The 18,098-nt window shown below is 62.3% G+C and overlaps 1 protein-coding gene across 1 annotated transcript; it reads right to left on the reverse strand.

Moving 5' to 3' along the window:
• Window positions 1-8,156: 8,156 nt before the first annotated feature.
• SHH (sonic hedgehog signaling molecule) lies at window positions 8,157-17,101 on the reverse strand. The gene is made up of 3 exons (XM_079786459.1): window positions 16,511-17,101; window positions 11,555-11,816; window positions 8,157-8,992 (listed from the first exon to the last, which is right to left on the reverse strand). The coding sequence occupies exons 1-3, from the start codon at window positions 16,808-16,810 to the stop codon at window positions 8,223-8,225; spliced, it is 1,332 nt and encodes a 443-aa protein (XP_079642585.1). The 5' UTR covers window positions 16,811-17,101; the 3' UTR covers window positions 8,157-8,222.
• Window positions 17,102-18,098: the final 997 nt, after the last annotated feature.

Here is an 18,098-nt window from a genome sequence, read left to right on the forward strand (position 1 = left end):
GCCAGGGCAGCAGTGACCAGCCTGTGGTCCCAGAGACTTGGAGGAGGGACTCGGATCTGAGATGGGGAGGCAGCTTCGGGTGCTGACCAAGTAGTGAACCTGTGTCCTCCCCTGAGCTGGTGGTGAGGCGAGGACCCAGGGCTGAGACCAGGCGGGTGGGAGCGTAGATCAGATGACAGACCGCCCCTGTCCTGGCACGGGGGCGGGCGGGCGGGCGGGCAGGAGCGCGGTTCCAGGCTGCAGTGTCTCTCCTGCTGACCGAACCTGCCTGCCCCCAGCGAAGTCCCTGCACCTGGGCCTGTCCACGCGCCGGGCCTCGCACAGCCCACAGCCACGGTGCTGGCCCGGGAGGTCTGCTGCTCGGCCTCCTGCCCCAGCTCTGGGAGCCATGGGGGGGGGGGGCGGGGGGAGGGGGAGCAGGGAGGGTCCTTTCTCATGCTGCTTCCTGAGAACCAGACCCTTGGAAGGACCAGGGGTGAAACTGCCTGAGCCTCCCACCCGTGGTCACCTACCAGGGTCACCTCCCGATGAGGGTCGCGCTCTCCCCGATGGCTGATCTGGTCACTGCTCTCTCTCCTGTTCCTCCCGTCATGTCATTTCCACATGTCTTCGAAGCAGGCGACATCGGCTGCCGAGGTGCCATGTGCCCCCTAGCTCCCGAAGCCCCCACGACCGCCTGCACCGTCCGCCATGATGCGGGACACAGGCATGAAGTGTTGCTGGTTTGTGAAGTCCTATGAAGGCACAGAAACAATTCACAGTGAGCCCCACATTTTGAAAATCCCCCCTTTTTATAGAAAACATAAGACCACATTAAGTGAGGGGTCCCAGGAAACTGCTGTCACGTGCGCGTACTCCTCATCTGCCGTCGCCAGGTGCTGTTCCTTCTGCCTCACCTGTTTGGGGGTTCTCTGCTCTGGGGGAGGCTCCTGAGCGCCCTGCCTCTGCGGGATTATCTGGTCAGGCCCCTGCTCTTCCCCGACAGTGAGCCCAGCAGCGGTCCCTGGGAGGTGGGGTGCTGCGGCCCTCCCTTTCCCAGGAAGACGGAGGGCCCTCCTCTCTGCTGATTCCTGAGACAGGGCCCCAAGGCCCTGGGGGCGGTCTTCCTGACGGCAGTTTCAGAGCTGCCCAGCAGGTGGCGCCCGACGACAGGGACACGGCTGCCCTGGGCTAGGCCTGTGGGCCCAGCATGGCAGCAGTGGCGGCCTGGCAGTGCCCGCGCTGTCACTCAGTCACTTCACTCGTTCCTCCACCAGCTCACTCTTTACAGAGAGACCCCCGCGTGGCGTTCCCGCAGCAACTGCGAGGACAGAGCAAGGACAGACCCAGCCGGCCCCAGCGCTGTCCCGTGAACCTCGCAGTTCTCCAGGCACCTGGTCAGACAAGCTAGGAATGTCGGAGCTGGGCCGACCTCGGTCTGGGGACCGACCCCTCCTATCCCATGTGGGGGCCTGGGCCAGAAGAGCGGGCACGGCCCAGTCAGGACGCCGCTCGCCTCGTGGGGATCTGAGATCAGAGCCTGGCTCTCAGCTCAGCCCGGGAGTCGCCCCGACAATGAGAATATTTGGGGGATGCCTTGGAGTCTGGAAAGGCGAGTCTCATCAGTTGGTGGACACCCCGCCATCCTTTTCACCCGGACCTGCTGGGCCCCTCTCTGAGGGCTTCCTCGGAGGTGGGGATGCGCCACCTCGCCGATGCTCTTTTAAACAGCCCACGGCAGGCTCTGAAGTGGGGGCGACAGCAGGGCCCGCACGGCCGCAGGTCAGCAGCATCTCGGTGGCTGTCCCAGACTTACTGTGACGAGGCCATTAGGACGGGCTTGGAGGGGACACAAAACAACACAAAAAACTTCTTAAACCTTTTCAAGTTAAGATGTTTTATTTTTGCTCACACTACTAAATTGTCATGAGACAGGTGAGGTCACATGGTAAGTTCACCACCCAGAGTCACTGGGAAGATGTCAGTGTGTATCCTGCCCAATTTTTTCTAAGAATGCATATGCATATGTATACACACATGCATGGGAACACACACAAACACACATGCAAACATGTACACACATGCACACACACAGCATACAAACACACCTGCAGGCAAATGTGTGTGCACACTTGCACACAAATGGGATCCCGCTGTATGGAATGTTTTGGAAACAGCTTTCACCCATGTAATAGTATGTTGTGAATAGTTTCTCATGACACTGTTTTGTGTCGTCTTACATAGCAGAGTGGTGTCTGTTGGACAGCACACAGTAGGTAATTGGTTTCATTCCTTAGCGGTGGATGCGGAGGCCACTGCCCAGGTTTGCGCGATTGTAGAAACGACTGGAAAACACGCCAGTCTGTGGCCATGTCCTTGGTGTCCACTCTAAGAAAGTGGGATTGCCAAGTCGATGAATCAGTGAAACTCCAAGGCTAGGATAACTTATTTCCAATTGTGAGTAAAGGTCAAAGTCATTTCCACTCCATGTGACCCCATTTCCCAGTTGAGGCCAACTCCGAACATGGCCATGTTCATTCTGAGAACTTGGCTGGTGCTCTCAGCTGCCTTCGGGGACCCCGGGGGCGCGGCCGTGTGAGGTCTGGTCTTCTCCTGCCCCCCGCCCGGTGAGTTAACGAACACCATGAACCGAGTCCCGTAGTGGAAGACTCGCCCCTGCTCCCGCCCTGGGCAGGCGACCTTGGAAAATGCTTTCCTTTCTTCAGTCCAACTTGCGCAGCGAGAACCTCAGGCCCGATTCAGAACCGCTGTCACCGACGGAGGACAAGGGCGGGAAGGAGAGGAAGAGGGCCGAGGGGGAGGGCTGCACCCTCTGCTGGGCTCAGGGGCAGCCAGGTGATTTCCCGCTGGGCGTGAAGAGACTGGCAGGCAGAGCGGGATCCCTTAAGGTTTTCCTTGGTGCCCGAAACCGGCCTCTTGGTGCCAGCGGAGACCTGTGGACCCAACCAGACACTCACCACTAACAGCCAGCCTCTCTCCAGGCTCCACCGCTCCCGCGGGATGTGCACCCCCTCGCTCAATCCCTTGCCCCGGTCACCATCACTGCCCCCCTCCAGTGCCCCAGGGCCCCCTGCCTGTCTGAGGGTCACCCCTGCCCCCGTCCTTCCTATCGTCAGAGAAGACGTGGCATTAAGAGGTGCTGTGTGTGGTCTACCCTGGGGCACGGCAGTTACAGCCCAGCTGGCTCTTTTGTGGCAGCTGCCGCTCTGGTCCCCGGATCTGGGTGTCCTTGATGGCATGGTCTGGACCACATTCCAACTCAGCGTATGGCCAGCCTCACGACACCATCCATTCCGTTCAGGGAGAGCTGCCACCCATCACGTGCCTGCATCCACCGGTCTGGCCCACAGACAGACACACACTGAACCAGATGTCCTGGTGGGGGGGGGGGGTGGAGGTGGGAAAGGCCAGCCAGGGGAGTTCCCAGCTCCCAGGCCCTTGAGAGCTGGGGCCTTTGAGAGAGCGGGCGCCCTGCCGGGTGGCCAGTGAGTGCCAGGCCGCGGTCAGGGGTCCACCTGCGAAGCCCCGGATTTGCCTGACAGCAGAGGCTGCGCCCTCCGCCTGGCGCTCAGGCAGACGACAGCCTTTTAAACTCGTGTCTCTGACCCGAAAAAGCTCGTTTCTGACTGAAGCCTAGACTTCAGGGCCGACACGGAGCCGCCTATGAACAGCTCAGGTGTGGCCACCGGGCTGCTCAGGACCTGGCCCCTGAGGGGTGCATGGCTCGTTTACATGAAATTACAGAACCTGGGAGAGAGGAATAGGCGGGGCTGCTCGGAGTCTCAGGGCCCCATGGGCCGCCCTCTGCAGGGCCTGAGCCCTGGGACCCTCAGCATTCCAACCGCTCAGGAGCTCAACCTCCTTGTTCTCCCTAAAGGCTCAGTTTCCCCAGCGCGGCAGCTTTTAGTTTTCCTTTTTGACCCCTGGCATCTGAGAATTAAGTGACCCCTCTCCGCAGGGAGCCAGGCCAGGTGCCGGGGGACGCAGGGGGGCGCCACTGCCCGCGCTAACTTACCCTTCAGGTCTCCACATGCCGCCTGTGGACGACCCTTCCTTGGAGGCACTTCTGATATTTATTTGGGTCAGCCCCCAGCTGATCGGAGGGCCTCCCTCCCCTGTGCACTGGCCCAGGTCCCCATCCAGGGCGTGCCTGCGCTGCCTCATCATGACCACCAGAGGGCGCTGGTACTCCACCCAGGGGCACACTCCTCTGCAAGCTGGTGATGCTGACCAGCCTGGACCTTTGGTGCAGAGGGGAGGAGAAATGGGCAGAGGCAGGGGCCCTATCCAGGGCCCCACATTTCCCCAAGCCCACCCCTCCATTCCTGGCCGCCTCGCATGCCTGGCACTTACACTGCCAGGGGCAGGGGCCAGGGACAGGAGGGGCTGGGGAGGGGCGGGGGGTGGCCATATAGTCCCTGGTGGTGCCTGAGCCTCCTGCCATGTGCACCTTGGGAGGAGCTGGCAGGGAGAGAAGGAGCCTGCATTCTCAGTGGACCCCAGAGCTGGGCAGGCTGGACACCCACAGAGTGGAAGCTGCGTGCCAGGAGGCCCTGCAACACGCAGGAGAGAAGCAGCTCTATGCAAGGCCTTTGGGGCGTGGGGCTTTGGGGGTCGGGAGCAGGGAGCCGGGCCAAGGCTCCCTCAGCCCCCAGAACCCCAGGCTGGCCGTGGAAGAAACGACTGTGTCTTCCACAAATGTCACCGAGTGAGTGAGAACACCAAGCACCACAGCCACACGCGAACCTGAGGATCACGGCAGGGCCACCTGGCTGCGGGCCGGGGCTGATGCTCACACCGCGAAGCTCTTTCTGAAACAGTGATAGGTCCCCCACCCCACCCCACCCTCACCCACTCCCACCCCACCTCACCCTCACCCCACCCATCCTCACCTTACCCACCCTCACCCCACCCACCCCACCCAGATGGCCAGTATTCCAGGCCTGCGGGCGTGCTTTCGGGACGGGGTCTGACACCTGCTCGGGCGGCTCTGGGAGCTGGAGGCGCCGTGGACACCATGCTGCAACAGAGCTCAAACCTCACCGCTTCTCGCCGGGCACGAGCTGTCCTTCTCCCGTGGACTCCCAGTCGTTTAGAAATGTGAGCACCGACCTGAGTGCTGGGCCGTGTGAACCAGGCAGGCTGCATCCGGCCTCCAGCCGGCATCCCGCCCCTCGAGGCGCCCCCCCCCCCCCCAGCCCCGGCAGAGGGCCTGGGAGACGTGGGCTCCGGAGTGTTCTGTGACTTGCTCCTAAGAAGTCATTTGAAAGTCACTCACCCCCTGGAGTGGCCGTTCTCCCAGAAGGAGGGACTGAGAACCAGAGAACCTGGAGTGCGGAGCGAGAGCCAGCCCCCAGTGCCACCCACAGCCGCCCACCGCCGGCACTCTGTTGTTTTCCTGCCAAATCTTGCAACCGACTGGCCTTCTTGGCAGGTCTGCCTGGCATTTCCCACGTGGCTGTGATGACAGCAAAGGGCCTCGACCAGGAAGAATAAGGTGCCTCTGCCCGGCCCCCAGCCTGACCGGCCCCTCCCACGGAGGCCAGGGAGGTGAGGCCTTTCACGTTCACGTGCAGCCGGTGGAGAAGGCGGGGATCCGCACGTGGCCGTGAGGGACAGGGATTCCGCCACGGGACAGACAGCGAGGAAAGCCTGTCGCATCTTTAATTATCCAACAACAGGCGCAAAGGCAACCGCTTCGAGTACATTCTGATGTGCACGTTTGCCGGGCGGAGAGAGGCGCCGAGTCCCAGGGCGATGGGAGCAACACCACACGTGCACTTTGAAGACTCGTGGCCCCGTCAGCCCTGCAGATGGAGAAGCGGGGCCGTGAGCGACAAGCGGCAGCAGCGGCTGCTCCCCTCGTGCCCTGGGTCTGGTTTCTCTACGAGGCGCTCCGTTAGTTAGTTAGTTGCCCATGAAAAAGTTCTTAATGCAAAGCTGGAAAAATGCTGAGAGCGGGAAGGCACTGGGTCAGGAACCTGAGACACGGCCGCACGCCTGCCTGCAGGGGGCGCTGCGGGCACTCCCAGAGCTGGTGGCCAGGACTCTGCCTTCACGCTGGTTACTCAGGTGGGTCACCACAGCCAGAGACGCTGGCCAGCCCACGGCTTCCGGTTTACCTTCCACCAACTTACAGACTTAAACAGCCAACACACCAGAAACCACCCGATGCCACCAGGCGGTAAACTCTGAACCTGCTAACAGCCCACACGACCAGAAAAACCTTTTCCAGAGAAATCAGGACCCTCCACCCCTTGCTTAGAGGGCCTGACCATGAGCAAGCTCCAGTGTCTCTCCCTCCCCCGCCCCCCACCGCCGGGGCCGCTTGCCCCAGCGCCGCACCCGAGGGCCCCCGGAGAAGCCACGCCATGCCAGACCCTGGGCACAGAGGCCCCAGGGACCCAGGCCCTGCCTCGGGAGCGGCTGCTCCAGACCTGCCCAGGGACCGAGGCCGGCCTCTGCAGAGCGGCCTGCAGACAGGCCACCCACATAGGCTGCCCCGGCAGAGCCCGGCTTAGATACTGGGGCTCGAAGCCAAAGCATGGCAGTAGCCTCAAAAAGCCCAAGTCTCAGTCATGGCAAAGGGCAGAGCCCCTCTGGCTGAACATCAAACACCGAGGACCTCCTCCCCGGACCCACTGACCCAGGGTGTGCGCCACAAGGTGTCACCAAAGGAGAGCTGTGCCCAGGGGCACAAGTCCATGCCCAGCAGCCACTCCAGGCGGACAGGCTGGACAGAGACACCGCCATGGCCTGAGGACCCGGCCCCTGGCCCGTGGCTGTGTCTGTCGGGAGAGGCCAGGAAGGCACTCCGCAAGGGGCCTGCCCTGGACTCGGGAGCCTTGAGCACAGGGAGGTTCAGCCAGGATCAGCACCCTGCCCTCTCCTCGGGAACCCTCCTTAAAGGGCCCCAGGACTTTGGGAAGCAGCCAGGGACCTCCCTACAGGGCCAGGGAACACAGCATCCGATGGGGCAGCCGAGCCCAGCGAACAGGTCTGCCCACAGTTCCAGGGAGCCTGGGCCGCCTGGGCCCACGGCTGGCAGAGGCACTGAACAGTACCCAGCACTGCACCCCAACTTAGGAGTGTAGGTCCCACCATGACACAGACAGAGCTGAGGTTCTCCAGGGCGAAACCCACACGGAGTGTGTCGGCACTCACACGAGGCCGGGAACCAGGAAGCCACCGGGAACAGAGGGCTGGCAGGGACTCTCAGGTATGACATACTAACGAGGCTGTGCGCGGCACGCTTTATTTCTATAAAACTATTACAAAATATTCAAAAATACAGTTTAGTAAATTTACAGCAGTTATTCTCAATTTATTAATGCAAAAAAATCCTTGTTTATCTCTGTACAAACTACAGGCTCCATCCACATGGGCTCATTGCTATGTGCACTTTTAAAAAATATCATTTTCTAATAAATTCTTTGAAGTTAAAAATAACATCTTCCAGTTTGTCAAAAAAAAAAAAAAAGAAAAGAAAAAGAGAAAGAAAAGTGTGTGTGTGAGTGTGTAACAGTCTTGACTTCCAAGAATGTGGCCAAAATGGTGATGACAAAGCAAATATTCATCCATGAGGATACGAGAAGAGATGACTGTGACCTTGGAAATTAGTTAAATTAAAAATAATATATTTTCATATTTTACACTATTTCAAAAATGAAATGTAATTCAGTTAGGTATTGATCTCTCAAAAATCTAATTTACAATTCTGTGTATAAAAATAGACTCTGTGGCCCCGCGGAGCTGAGTTCACGCGCTGAGAGGCGGAGCGGGAGAGCAGACGTGGCTGTCGGCGGAGGGACGTGTAGAAAAATAGACTCTGCGCAGGTCGCTTGGCCGCACACCGCTCCCCCGTGAGAACAGTTCACACGACAATAATAAATTACCAAGAAGCAAACTATTTAAGGCTCTTGAAGGTCCGGTTCATATTATTTAAAACATCTATTCATACCAAACAAATAAATAGCCAGGAGAGGTGAAAAAAATCAAAATAAAACAATAACCAAAAGATTCAAAAAATAGATATGAACTAAACACGACGCCAGAGCTCCCCGGGTCTTGGTTTCCTTATAGCCTATTTTGGGTTGTCCTACTTCATTATTATTATTATTATTATTATTATTTATTATAATTAACGTCTCATTCCGTGCGCTTTCCCGTGTCTTCTGCTGTATCGTGCTGTTGCCCCGCCCCTCCCTCCCCGCTGCAGGCCTTCAGCTCGACTTGACCGCCATGCCCAGCGGGTGCAGGGCCTCGCCGTCCAGCAGCCAGGTGCCTATTTGGTAGAGCAGCTGCGAGTACCAGTGGACGCCCGCGGCCCCTGACGGCCCCGGCTCGGGCTGGGGGATGCGGCCGCCACCCCCGCCGTCGCCGTCGCCGCCACGGAGCGTGCGCACGGGCGCCAGCGCGGCCAGCAGCGCGTGCGCCAGGCGGAAGGGCGCGAAGGCCCGGTGCGCCCAGCTGTGCTCCTCGATGACCGCGTAGCACGACGCCAGGACCCGGTTGATGAGGATAGTGCCCTGCGCCGTGAGCGGCGCGTAGGCGCCCGTGGCCTCCTCGCGCAGGGTCACGCTGTGCACGGCGGCGGGCAGGAGCCGGCGGTCCCCACCGCGCTCCGCCACCACGTACACGCGCTGGCCCGGCCGCACGCGGCTGGCAAAGAGCGCCCGGCGCCCAGGCGCGCCCCCCGGCGGCCGACCTGCGCCCGAGTCGTTGTGCGGTGCAACAAAGAGCAGGTGCGCGGCGGTGAGCAGCAGGCGCTCGCGTGGCTCCCGCGTCTCGATCACGTAGAAAACTTTCTTGGCGCCGTCGTCGCGGTCCAGAAACGTGAGGAAGTCGCTGTAGAGCAGCTGGCCCTGGTCGTCGGCCGCCAGCACGCGGTCCCCGGGGCGCAGATCCTTCACCAGCTTGGTGCCGCCCTGCTCGAGGTGCACAGTGGCTGAGCCCGGGAAGCAGCCGCCGGATTTAGCCGCCACCGAGTTCTCTGCGGGAAGAGTGAGAGGAAAGCGATCAGGGGATGAGTCCCTAGACCGAGGCGCGTGTGAGGAGGGGTGCACGCAGGGTGTCCCGCGCGCTCAGACGAGGATGCGCACAGCTCTGTGGAGAGATTTGGAAGGGCTGGTTCCGCGCAAAACCTCTCTCCCCGAGCCCCACCGCCGAGGCGACAAACTTCAGATGCAGACACATTCCTTAAGGACTCTTTCAGGACTGGGTTGGCGGTGATAAAGGTAGGCTAGCTAACTCCTTTCCTGCCTCCCTCCTCCCACCCCGCCCCCTGCTGAGCACACACCCAGCCTCGCCACGAATTCAGGAGGTATTTGCTCTCCACTTGGATTCCTCAGGAAGCCTCCTTGAGCTCACCGGGCGCCGAGGCGCTCCCGCCCCCGGCGCGGGGCGCGGCGCCCCCTCCAGCGCTCCAGCACCCGGCTACACCGCGGGGACCCCTCACCCGCCCGCCCCCAAGGCCCTCGGTGTCAGGAGACGGGGCGGGGGTGAAAATAGCTGTAGTTGTAGCAACTGGACAAACATTCCAGAGCACCGGCGGAGGTGTGACAGCCGGCGGTGCGGTTTTCCTAGTAAATCCAATAAAGGGCGGCGTGGTCGCTGCGATGGCTGCGCTCACGGGGACGCGCTCTCGGAAGAGGGGTGCTTCCATTTCTCCTCTCCCAGCCGCCGCCGCCCCTCCCTATTTGCTCAGGTGCAGCCCCTCGCCCCCCGCGGTTCACACGCGGCTCTCCGGCAGCCGGGCCTCACAAGCACTATTTGCACAGCCCGGCCTCTCCCCCAGCTCTCAAGATGTGTATTTGAATTTTAAATGGCGGGGCTGCGGCAGCGCTGGAAGCGCCGGTTCTCAAGGCCCCTTGACGACGCGCTGTTAGGAGCCTCCGCGCTCTCGGGGGCTCACTGTCCGGAGGACAATGATCCGAGCGGCGGCGCGCTGGGGGCCGGGAGGAGGGGCGCGGAGGCCCAGTCTTCTTTGCATTCCAATCTCTGGGATCATGCTTTTTGCAAATAGAGATCGCGAGAAAGAATCTTCCTGCTGGAATTACCGAGGGTTTTTAATCTTCTCATCGGTTTCTCCGGCATGAAGCGCGGGCCCGGCCGTGGGAGGCCGCCGCAGCCCCCGGAATGCGGCCCGGGGCGCGGACAGGCCGAGCCGTCGAGTCGCACGACCCTGCTTGACACGCAGCGCGCCGGCCGGCCTGTGCGCGGAATGCCAATGAGCAGCTCTGCGCGCGGGCCTGCTCCGCGGGGCCTGGGGCCGGATTGCCGCTGCGCATTTTCGAGGCGACCTCCAGGGAGCACCCCCGCCGGGGGGACCCACGGACAAGGGTGGCCCCAAGAAGGGGCCGCGCGTGTTCGCGTGCAGCCGCGAGGTCCCGGGAAGGGTGCGCGGCTGATTGCGGGGGCGGGGAGGGGGTCAGGGGAGCGGCAGTGGGGAAGAACCCCGCAGAAGGTTCCCCGCGGGGCCTTTCCTACCTCCGGAGGCAGGGACCCCTCCCCAGCGTCCCTGACACTCCTTTCTTTCTGGTGTGAACAGAAGCCACTATTTTCCTTGCCTACTAAGTCTTTTTCTACTCACATCTGCTCAGCACCGCTTAGGGGGAGTTGGGTGTGAACTGTTTTGCTAAACGCGCCCACGCAGGCCAGAGGGAGATGGGGCCCTCGCGGGCTAGATGGACACGGGCGCAAACAGTCGCCAAGTTGGGACCTTGGCGCGTGTGGGCGGAAAGCCTTCCTTCCAGAGCGATTCCTCGCCAGCGACTGCGCGGGGCGTTGCAGGCCCGGGGAAGGCAAGCGCTCCCAGCAGACCGGCCGCAGCTGCAGACTCCTTCCCGGCCCTGCCGGTGGCCCGGGCAGCCGAGCTGCTGCTAACCAGCCGGGCGGTGCTTCTGGGCTTGCGGCGTCCAGATGCCGAAAGCGGTGGCTGCTGGGTTTATTACTCCCCCCAGACCTCCCCCCACGGCTGTGCCAGAGAGCTGAGCTAGTTTAGAATCCGCAGGCGCTCCTGGGAGGGGAGCGGACAGGGGCCTCCACCCTGGACACAAGCTCCTGTTCTGGGGCAGGAGTGGAGGGGTGGGGGCGGGTGATTCTTAAGCCCTAAATGAGAGGAAGGGTGAAGCCAGACCCAGCTAGCCAGCAGGGCTGCAGTCTCCCATCAGGAGAGTGTCCCCCATCTTCCCCCCCCCCCCTCTCCGCCACTTCCTGTGGGGGCTCCCGGAAGCGGGTGGGGTGGCTCAGGAGACACATGCCCCCTGCATCAGTGTTCAAAGGACCTCGGGCCTTTGCAGCCTTAAAGCGCAGGGGGGGGGGGGGACGGGGGGCAATGCCTGGCTGGGGTCGAGCCTCACAGAGCACACACCCACTGCAGAAGCACATGCCCTTCTCTGGCCCTCCAGCCCCCTCCCCATTTCTGTGGCTTTGCCTTGAATCAGGCCGCAGGGCACACAGGTGACATCCTGTGGGTGGATGTGGAGCTGGGGGAGGGGAGCCAGTGGCAGGGATGGGGGTACAGGAAGGGGGTACGGGAAGGGGGGTCACTCACCTGCTTTCACAGAGCAGTGGATGTGTGCTTTGGATTCGTAGTACACCCAGTCGAAGCCGGCCTCCACGGCCAGGCGCGCCAGCATGCCGTACTTGCTGCGGTCCCGGTCTGACGTGGTGATGTCCACGGCGCGGCCCTCGTAGTGCAGCGACTCCTCAGAGTGGTGGCCGTCCTCGTCCCAGCCCTCGGTCACCCGAAGCTTCACTCCTGGCCACTGGTTCATCACTGAGATGGCCAAAGCATTTAACTTGTCCTTACACCTCTGCAGAGAGAAGGGCAGGAGGACATCAGCGCGGGCCCACACCCACCTCCCCGGCTGCTCGCAAGTCCCTGCAGCCCAGGGCGGTGCCAGCGGTGAGGCCTGGAGGGGGCGCCATCAGCCCGGAAGAGGGGCACCGGGCTGGGAGGGGTGTCTGCAGGAGGAGCAGCTCCCTTTAGAGAGGAGCTGAGGGCCTGGCTCCAAACCCTGAACGAGCTGAGCTCCTACCCCAGCCTGGGGAGCAGGTGAGACTCTGGGGGAAGAGTGAACTGTGTTTTCAGACAAAGGCTGCAGAACCCCCGGGGGTCCCCTTGGCCATGCCTTGCACCTTCCCCATGGTGTCCCCACCCACTGCCACCCCTCGCTGTGGCCCACTTCTCTGCACCTGTGAGGGGCTCCACCCTTCTCCCTGCGGAGGCACACTCCCTCACCTGGAGGCCAGAGGGAGGCCCAAGGTGCAATTTTGCAGAAAGCAAGCAAAACGCACTACTTCTTCCAGAGCCCAAAGCCTCACCTTATCTTTGGACCCTCCCTCCTGCCCTAGGCCTATCTGAGGTGAGAATGGAGCCAAAGGTAGAGGGCGGTGGGAGCTGATAGCAGAGCGGAGGGTGGGCGAGAGCCAGCAGTGAAAGGCCGGGGAGTTATAATTTTCAATGCGGCCGGGCTGGGCCGGACGACAAACAGTCTTTATCTGGAAGCCGCATTCCTCGGCCGGACTCTCTCCCCGGCTGGCTGAGGTCTGCTTGTGCCTCTTGTTTTCCTTAACCTGCTCCCTTCCCCCTCTTGTTTTCTTGGCTCCAGCGCAGAATGGTGTCCGGCAAGTTTGAAGAGCAAACTTCAGAGGTGGAGGGAGGAGGTGGGGAGGGAGAGAGGGCGTGGGGCGGGAAGGTGGGGGATGGGGAGTAAGAAATGCCTGAGGCCAGGGAGCCCTTCGCCTTGGGGACTCTTCCTCCGAACCCCGGCCTTCGCCTCCCCACCCCATCCCCCCGCAAGGAAGCTGCCGGTGGGAGTCAGGAAACCAGCAGGCAGGGGGCACAGGGTGCGTGGAGCTGAAGTCTCCCACATCCCCGCATACGCGCGGGTCCCAGAGAAGGAAGCAATAAAACAGCTGAATCAAGTGTGCGTTTGTGTGGCTGGGAACTCGCTGGGCGCGCATCCTGCTGCGGGCGGGGTGCGGGATTGAAAAGGACAAGGACACAGCCTGACGGCATCCCGAGAGGCCGACTCCCAGGGACGCGCGCGACAGTTTCAAGTCGGTGTCTGCAGAGGGCAGGGCTGCCTCCTCCAGGCGGGCGGGCGCTCGGCCGGGGAGCTCGGCTCCCCGCTGGACCCTAAGAACCGCGGGAGAGACTCATTTCCTAAGCGTGGGGGAGGGGCGCCCTTGCAGACCGGGATATGATAGATTGCGCAACAGGAAAAGCCCTGTGTATTTGGCAGCAATAAAACGCGGTAATACGGTTGTAGAGTTAAACATACAACAGATGGGGGAGGGCGGCCCTGGTGGCAGGTCAGCGCTTGCAGCTTTCTGGGCCTGACAGCCGTTTTCTTAACCCCCCCCCCCAAAAAAAAAAAAAAAATCAGGAGGGCAGAGTTTGAGTGAGGTCATCTTGAGGATTGAACGCGTTTTACATGAAAATCAATCCGTAAACTAGGGTCAGTGAACAGCCGGGATGCGGAGCGGCGGCGCAGGCGCACACCGCCCGCACGCACAAGCAGACACCCGGCGACCCGAGCCTCATCCCACCCCGGCTCCGCTCTCCTGGGGGCGCGTGGAGCTCCCAGAAGTGCCCCATGGCAGCTGGCGGGGAGGGGGAGGGCCGGATGGGCAGGACGCGGGACCACCCTCGCGTCCAGAGCTGCGCCGCTTGGACCAGAGGTGAAGGACGCAGGCGAGGACGCAGGCCCAGGAAGGCCCGACTCTGCTCCCCGCGCCCCCTCCCTCCCGGCGCGGCGGCGGCCAAAGCCGGGGAGCCCAGGACGGCCATCAATTCACTGGGTCGTGTGCCGCGAATCAAGCCCGGCTCCTGTGCAGCCACCGTGAAGCCCAGCGGGGCCGCCGGGCCGCTTTGTGTCGCCGAGGCCCAGCGGTTCCCCACGCCTGAGCTCCCACTGCCTCCCCCGTCTGCGCAACCGCTGCGCGCCCGGCGCGGGAGAGGGACCGTCACCGGCGGCGGCCTGCGGGCTTCCCCGGCGTGGGGGAGGGGCGCTTCAACTTCAAAAGAGACCCCCTCCAGTCGGTGCGCACACCGCCCCCGCTCCTCCCCGCTCCGGAAAACCAGACCTTCCCCTCAAATCAGGGAAACCCTCCCGAAGCCCACACCTGAGCGCGGGGCCCCGGGGCCGCCACGCACCCAGAAACCTACTCAACCCGGCGTCTCAGGCCGATGCCCTCGCGGCCCTCAGCCCGGCCCCTCGCGGGCCCCTGTCCTCTCAGAGCCCGGCCGGCACTCCGCCTGGCACCCGGGCCGCAGGGACGCGGCGTCTGTCTGCGCTCCCCCCTCCGAGTTAATATTAACCAGGAGCTCATGCGTCCAGAATGCTCTCAGAGTTCCACTGGGGACGATCTCGCCACGGTTGAGGGACTTGGGCGGCAGTCACATTAGAGACAGACGCACGGAGGCTCGGAGGGCCAGGGGAGGAAGGGCGCGCACCTGAGCAGAGTCCAGGTGGTTCTCTGAAGCGAGGGCCCGCGGGTGCGCGGGTTCCCCGAGGAGGAGCCCTCACCTCCTCCGGCCTGGGGGGCGGGCTGTTTCACCCCTTCGCCCCAGCCTTGCCCCTCATCACCCACGTCCTCCGCCTTCCACCCCTGCCCCGCCCTCCCACTCGTGGAATCAGAGCAAAAGGTAGGGCGGGAGGGGATAAACCAAGGGCACCTTCCAGGCTGCGCCCCAGCCACCCACGACTTTGGGGGGACATTTGTGGTGTCCATGCTGCAATTCGGGCCTGGCTCTCCCCACCCAGCTTGATGGTGGCTGCCCCTCCCCCGTCCTTTTGTGCAGGGACCGGGAAAAGCCACTGCCCAAGGAAAAAAGTATTTGTTTTCGTTTCTCCGTCTGAGGGAAGTTGACAGAAGGTCAGAAGTTCAAATGCTGCCAGCGCACGCAGCGGCGAGAGTGGCGGGCGCGGGGCCGTGGGTCCCCGGAGGGGCGCCAGGCCCGGGAGGCGGCGGAGCCCTGGCACCTGCCTTCCCGCCCACGCGCGGGCGATCCCCGCCGGCCGGGCCCTGCTTTTAGCGGAGACCGCGGCGCAGGGCGCGCGGAGGGGCCGCAGCCCGCCCGGTGCGCTGAAACTCGAGCCGCGGGATCGATCTGCCCGCAGTAAGTGGAGCCGAGTGCGTCTGCCTGGGTGTGCGCCTGCTCCAGCCCGGTCCCCCTCCTGCCCGGCTCCGAGGGACCCCGAGTAGTCCCCCTCCCTCTCGCGGGAGCAGGGTGACCCGGGGTCGGGCCGGGACGGACTGGAGAATTCCCCGCCGCCGACAGCGCGCGGGGCGCCCGGAGGCCTGCGTGGAGTTACCCGGGGCTGGCGCTGCTCTGGGCACCTGCGCGCGCGGCCACACTCGCGGTCCAGATTTAGGGTGGTCGGAGCAGATGAGAGAGAGCACGGGGGAAGGACCTTCTCCTCGGCTCCCTCCTCCCAGGCTTCGCGGCCGCCCCGAGCTGTCCGGGCTCCCAGATGGGCCGCCTCGGGCTGGAGCGCGGGCCCCGGCGGCTCCGGCCCGCCGCCCCCACCCTCCCCGCACTCGCGCCCCTCCAGCGCCGCTCAGTCAGCTGCTATGCGCTCCTAGCCCTAAAGGTAGGACTTGACTATTTTAATAGGGCAATAAAAAGGATGTTGACCTATATTTGCCAGGAAATCCATTTCTAGCTTCAGTTCTACGTGCTCGGAGTTTCAGACAGCCCACCCCGGGCGGGAGCTGGCAGCCGGAGTCTCCGGCGGCAGCGGCGAGGGGAGAGGACGCAGGTTTGCTTGGTTCCTCTCTCCAGCCCCTGGAGAGTCCCCGGGCGAACGGGTTGCAAACCGGCCTGATGCGGTGCCAATAAGTTCTAAGTCCCTCCCCTCAGGTACCCGGCCAGGAGCATGAACGCATATCCTTAAAGAAATATCGATACATTCGCACTCTGCCGGCACCACCGCCGCGAGTCGCAGGGGAGCTGGTGGCACGCCGGGGACTAGCCGGGCCCCCGAGCCCCGGCCTCGGCTCAGCCGTCTTTTGCCGCCTGAGGGGCAGCGGCGGGGGGTGTGGTGGAAAGAGGGAAGGCGGCTCCGCGACGATGCTGAGGCCACAGTTGTGCGGTGAGCTGGAGGCAGCCCGTGGGTATGGGGGATTCCTGCCCCTTCCCTCATTTCCACTCCTGACTTGGAAAGGGCAGACACCCCCAAAGGGAAGGACGCCCTAAGTCACCCGCCAGAGTTGAGGCAGGATGGGAAGGCCATCCCAGCCAGAGAATCAGATCAGGGCCATCCTGGACCACGTCTCCCGGCCGCCGCCCCCACCCCCACCCCGAAGTTTTCAGCTGGACCCTTCACCTGCATTCCCTCCAGGAAGAGGAAGGGATGGCAGGTGGACAGGTGGGTGGGGAAGGCTAGGGGGAAATCGCCTTTCTGTCTGCCCCAGAGCAAACACACGGTCTGGACTGCCCGGTTTCACAGAACCCCCTGGTAAGCGACACGTTCCACGCCCGGCCCTGGGCTTCTACCTGAGTCATCAGCCGGTCCGCTCCCGTGTTCTCCTCGTCCTTAAATATTATGTCGGGGTTGTAATTGGGGGTGAGCTCCTTGAACCGCTCCGAGTTTCTCGAGATCTTGCCTTCATATCTTCCACTGGCCCCCAGGGTCTTCTCGGCCACGTTGGGGATGAACTGCTTGTAGGCTAAAGGGGTCAGCTTTTTGGGGTGCCGCCTCTTCCCAAACCCCCTGCCCGGTCCGCACGCCAGCCCGGAGCACATCAGCAGCGAGGAGACGAGCAGCACCAGCAGACATCTCGCCAGCAGCAGCATCTCGTCCACGGAACCCAGTGACTTCCAGGCCGTCCCCGTGCAGGTCTGTGTGCGCGAGTGCGCGAGTGTGTGTGCCTGTGCGCCCTCCCTTCCTCGCTGGGCTCGCTGCTGGCTCCCTTGCTCGCTCTCTGCCTCGCTCTTTCTCTTTCTATAGCACCCTGCCCGCCACCAGTGCCGGGGACTCTCTGACGATCCCCACCCAGACGGGGGCTGGAGCGGCAGGCTGCTGGTCGCTGATAACGGAGCACATCTGAGTTGGGGCGGGAGACAGCAATCAAAAGACAAAAAGAGTCTGATTTTAAATGGTAGCAAGCCTGGAGAGCTGTGCGAGAGGCTGTCTTCAGTACTATATTATAGCTGGCAGGGGCGCATCTGATTGGCCAAAGCGGCACAGCTTCGCTTCTGATGTTAACCCTAAAAAAGACTAGATTTTTTTCTGTTGCTGCTGTTGCTTTATTTTCACCTGAAGGCTTTGAGTTAAAAGGAAAGGAACAACACCTTTGCTAAGACAAGGGTGGGTGTGAGGGACGCCGCCCGCGCTCGCGCTCGGGGTGACATCAGTTACCCCCTGCTTTGTGCCTATCTCCCTGTTCCCCCTTCCCTTCCCCCAGAATGGTAGGTGCTTCAGTTAAAACCAACTTAAGTTTTTAAAGGACGGCCTAGACCCCCCTCCCAGCTTCAATCATCAAACAAGTATTCTCTCCAATGTCTGAGGGGTAGAGCTGCCCAGAGCTGATTTAAATATTTTTCTGAGACTTTATTATGCAGTCCGGCTCTGACAGCATTTTAAAGACACAGGGTCTGCGTTTTCCTGAACCTTCCACATCCTTGGATGGAGGGTCACCCTCCCCGGCCACCACGGGAGGCGTTGCTGTTTGAGCTTTCAGTGCCTGCGAAAGACTGGAAAACCTGTTCCTTTCTGCGTTTCCACTAATGCATTATTTTTAACCCTCTGAGCATGGGATGGAGGAGTGCGCAGGGGCTGGGACTGGTGATCTGAGATGGTCCTGCTGGCTTGGCCGAGTGAGTGTGGGCACTGCACCCCAGCCTGGAGGAGGGGGCCACACCGGTGCCTGGGAGGTGGGCGGAGGCCCATTGTGCCTGGGGGTAGCGGTGAGTGGGCAAGACTGTGCATACACCACCCCCACAATCTATCGATCCGAGCAAAGTGCAGGCCAGGGATGAGCTGGATGTGGGATTCAGGCTCCTTCCACGTCGTGCGCAGCCGGCTGTCCGTGGAGCCTGCAAGCCGGTGCTGGGGGCTGCAGCCTGAGGCGGGGCAGGGCCC

This window comes from Cnephaeus nilssonii (genome assembly GCF_951640355.1).
Source record: "Cnephaeus nilssonii genome assembly, chromosome: 12".
Classification (NCBI taxonomy): domain Eukaryota; kingdom Metazoa; phylum Chordata; class Mammalia; order Chiroptera; family Vespertilionidae; genus Cnephaeus; species Cnephaeus nilssonii.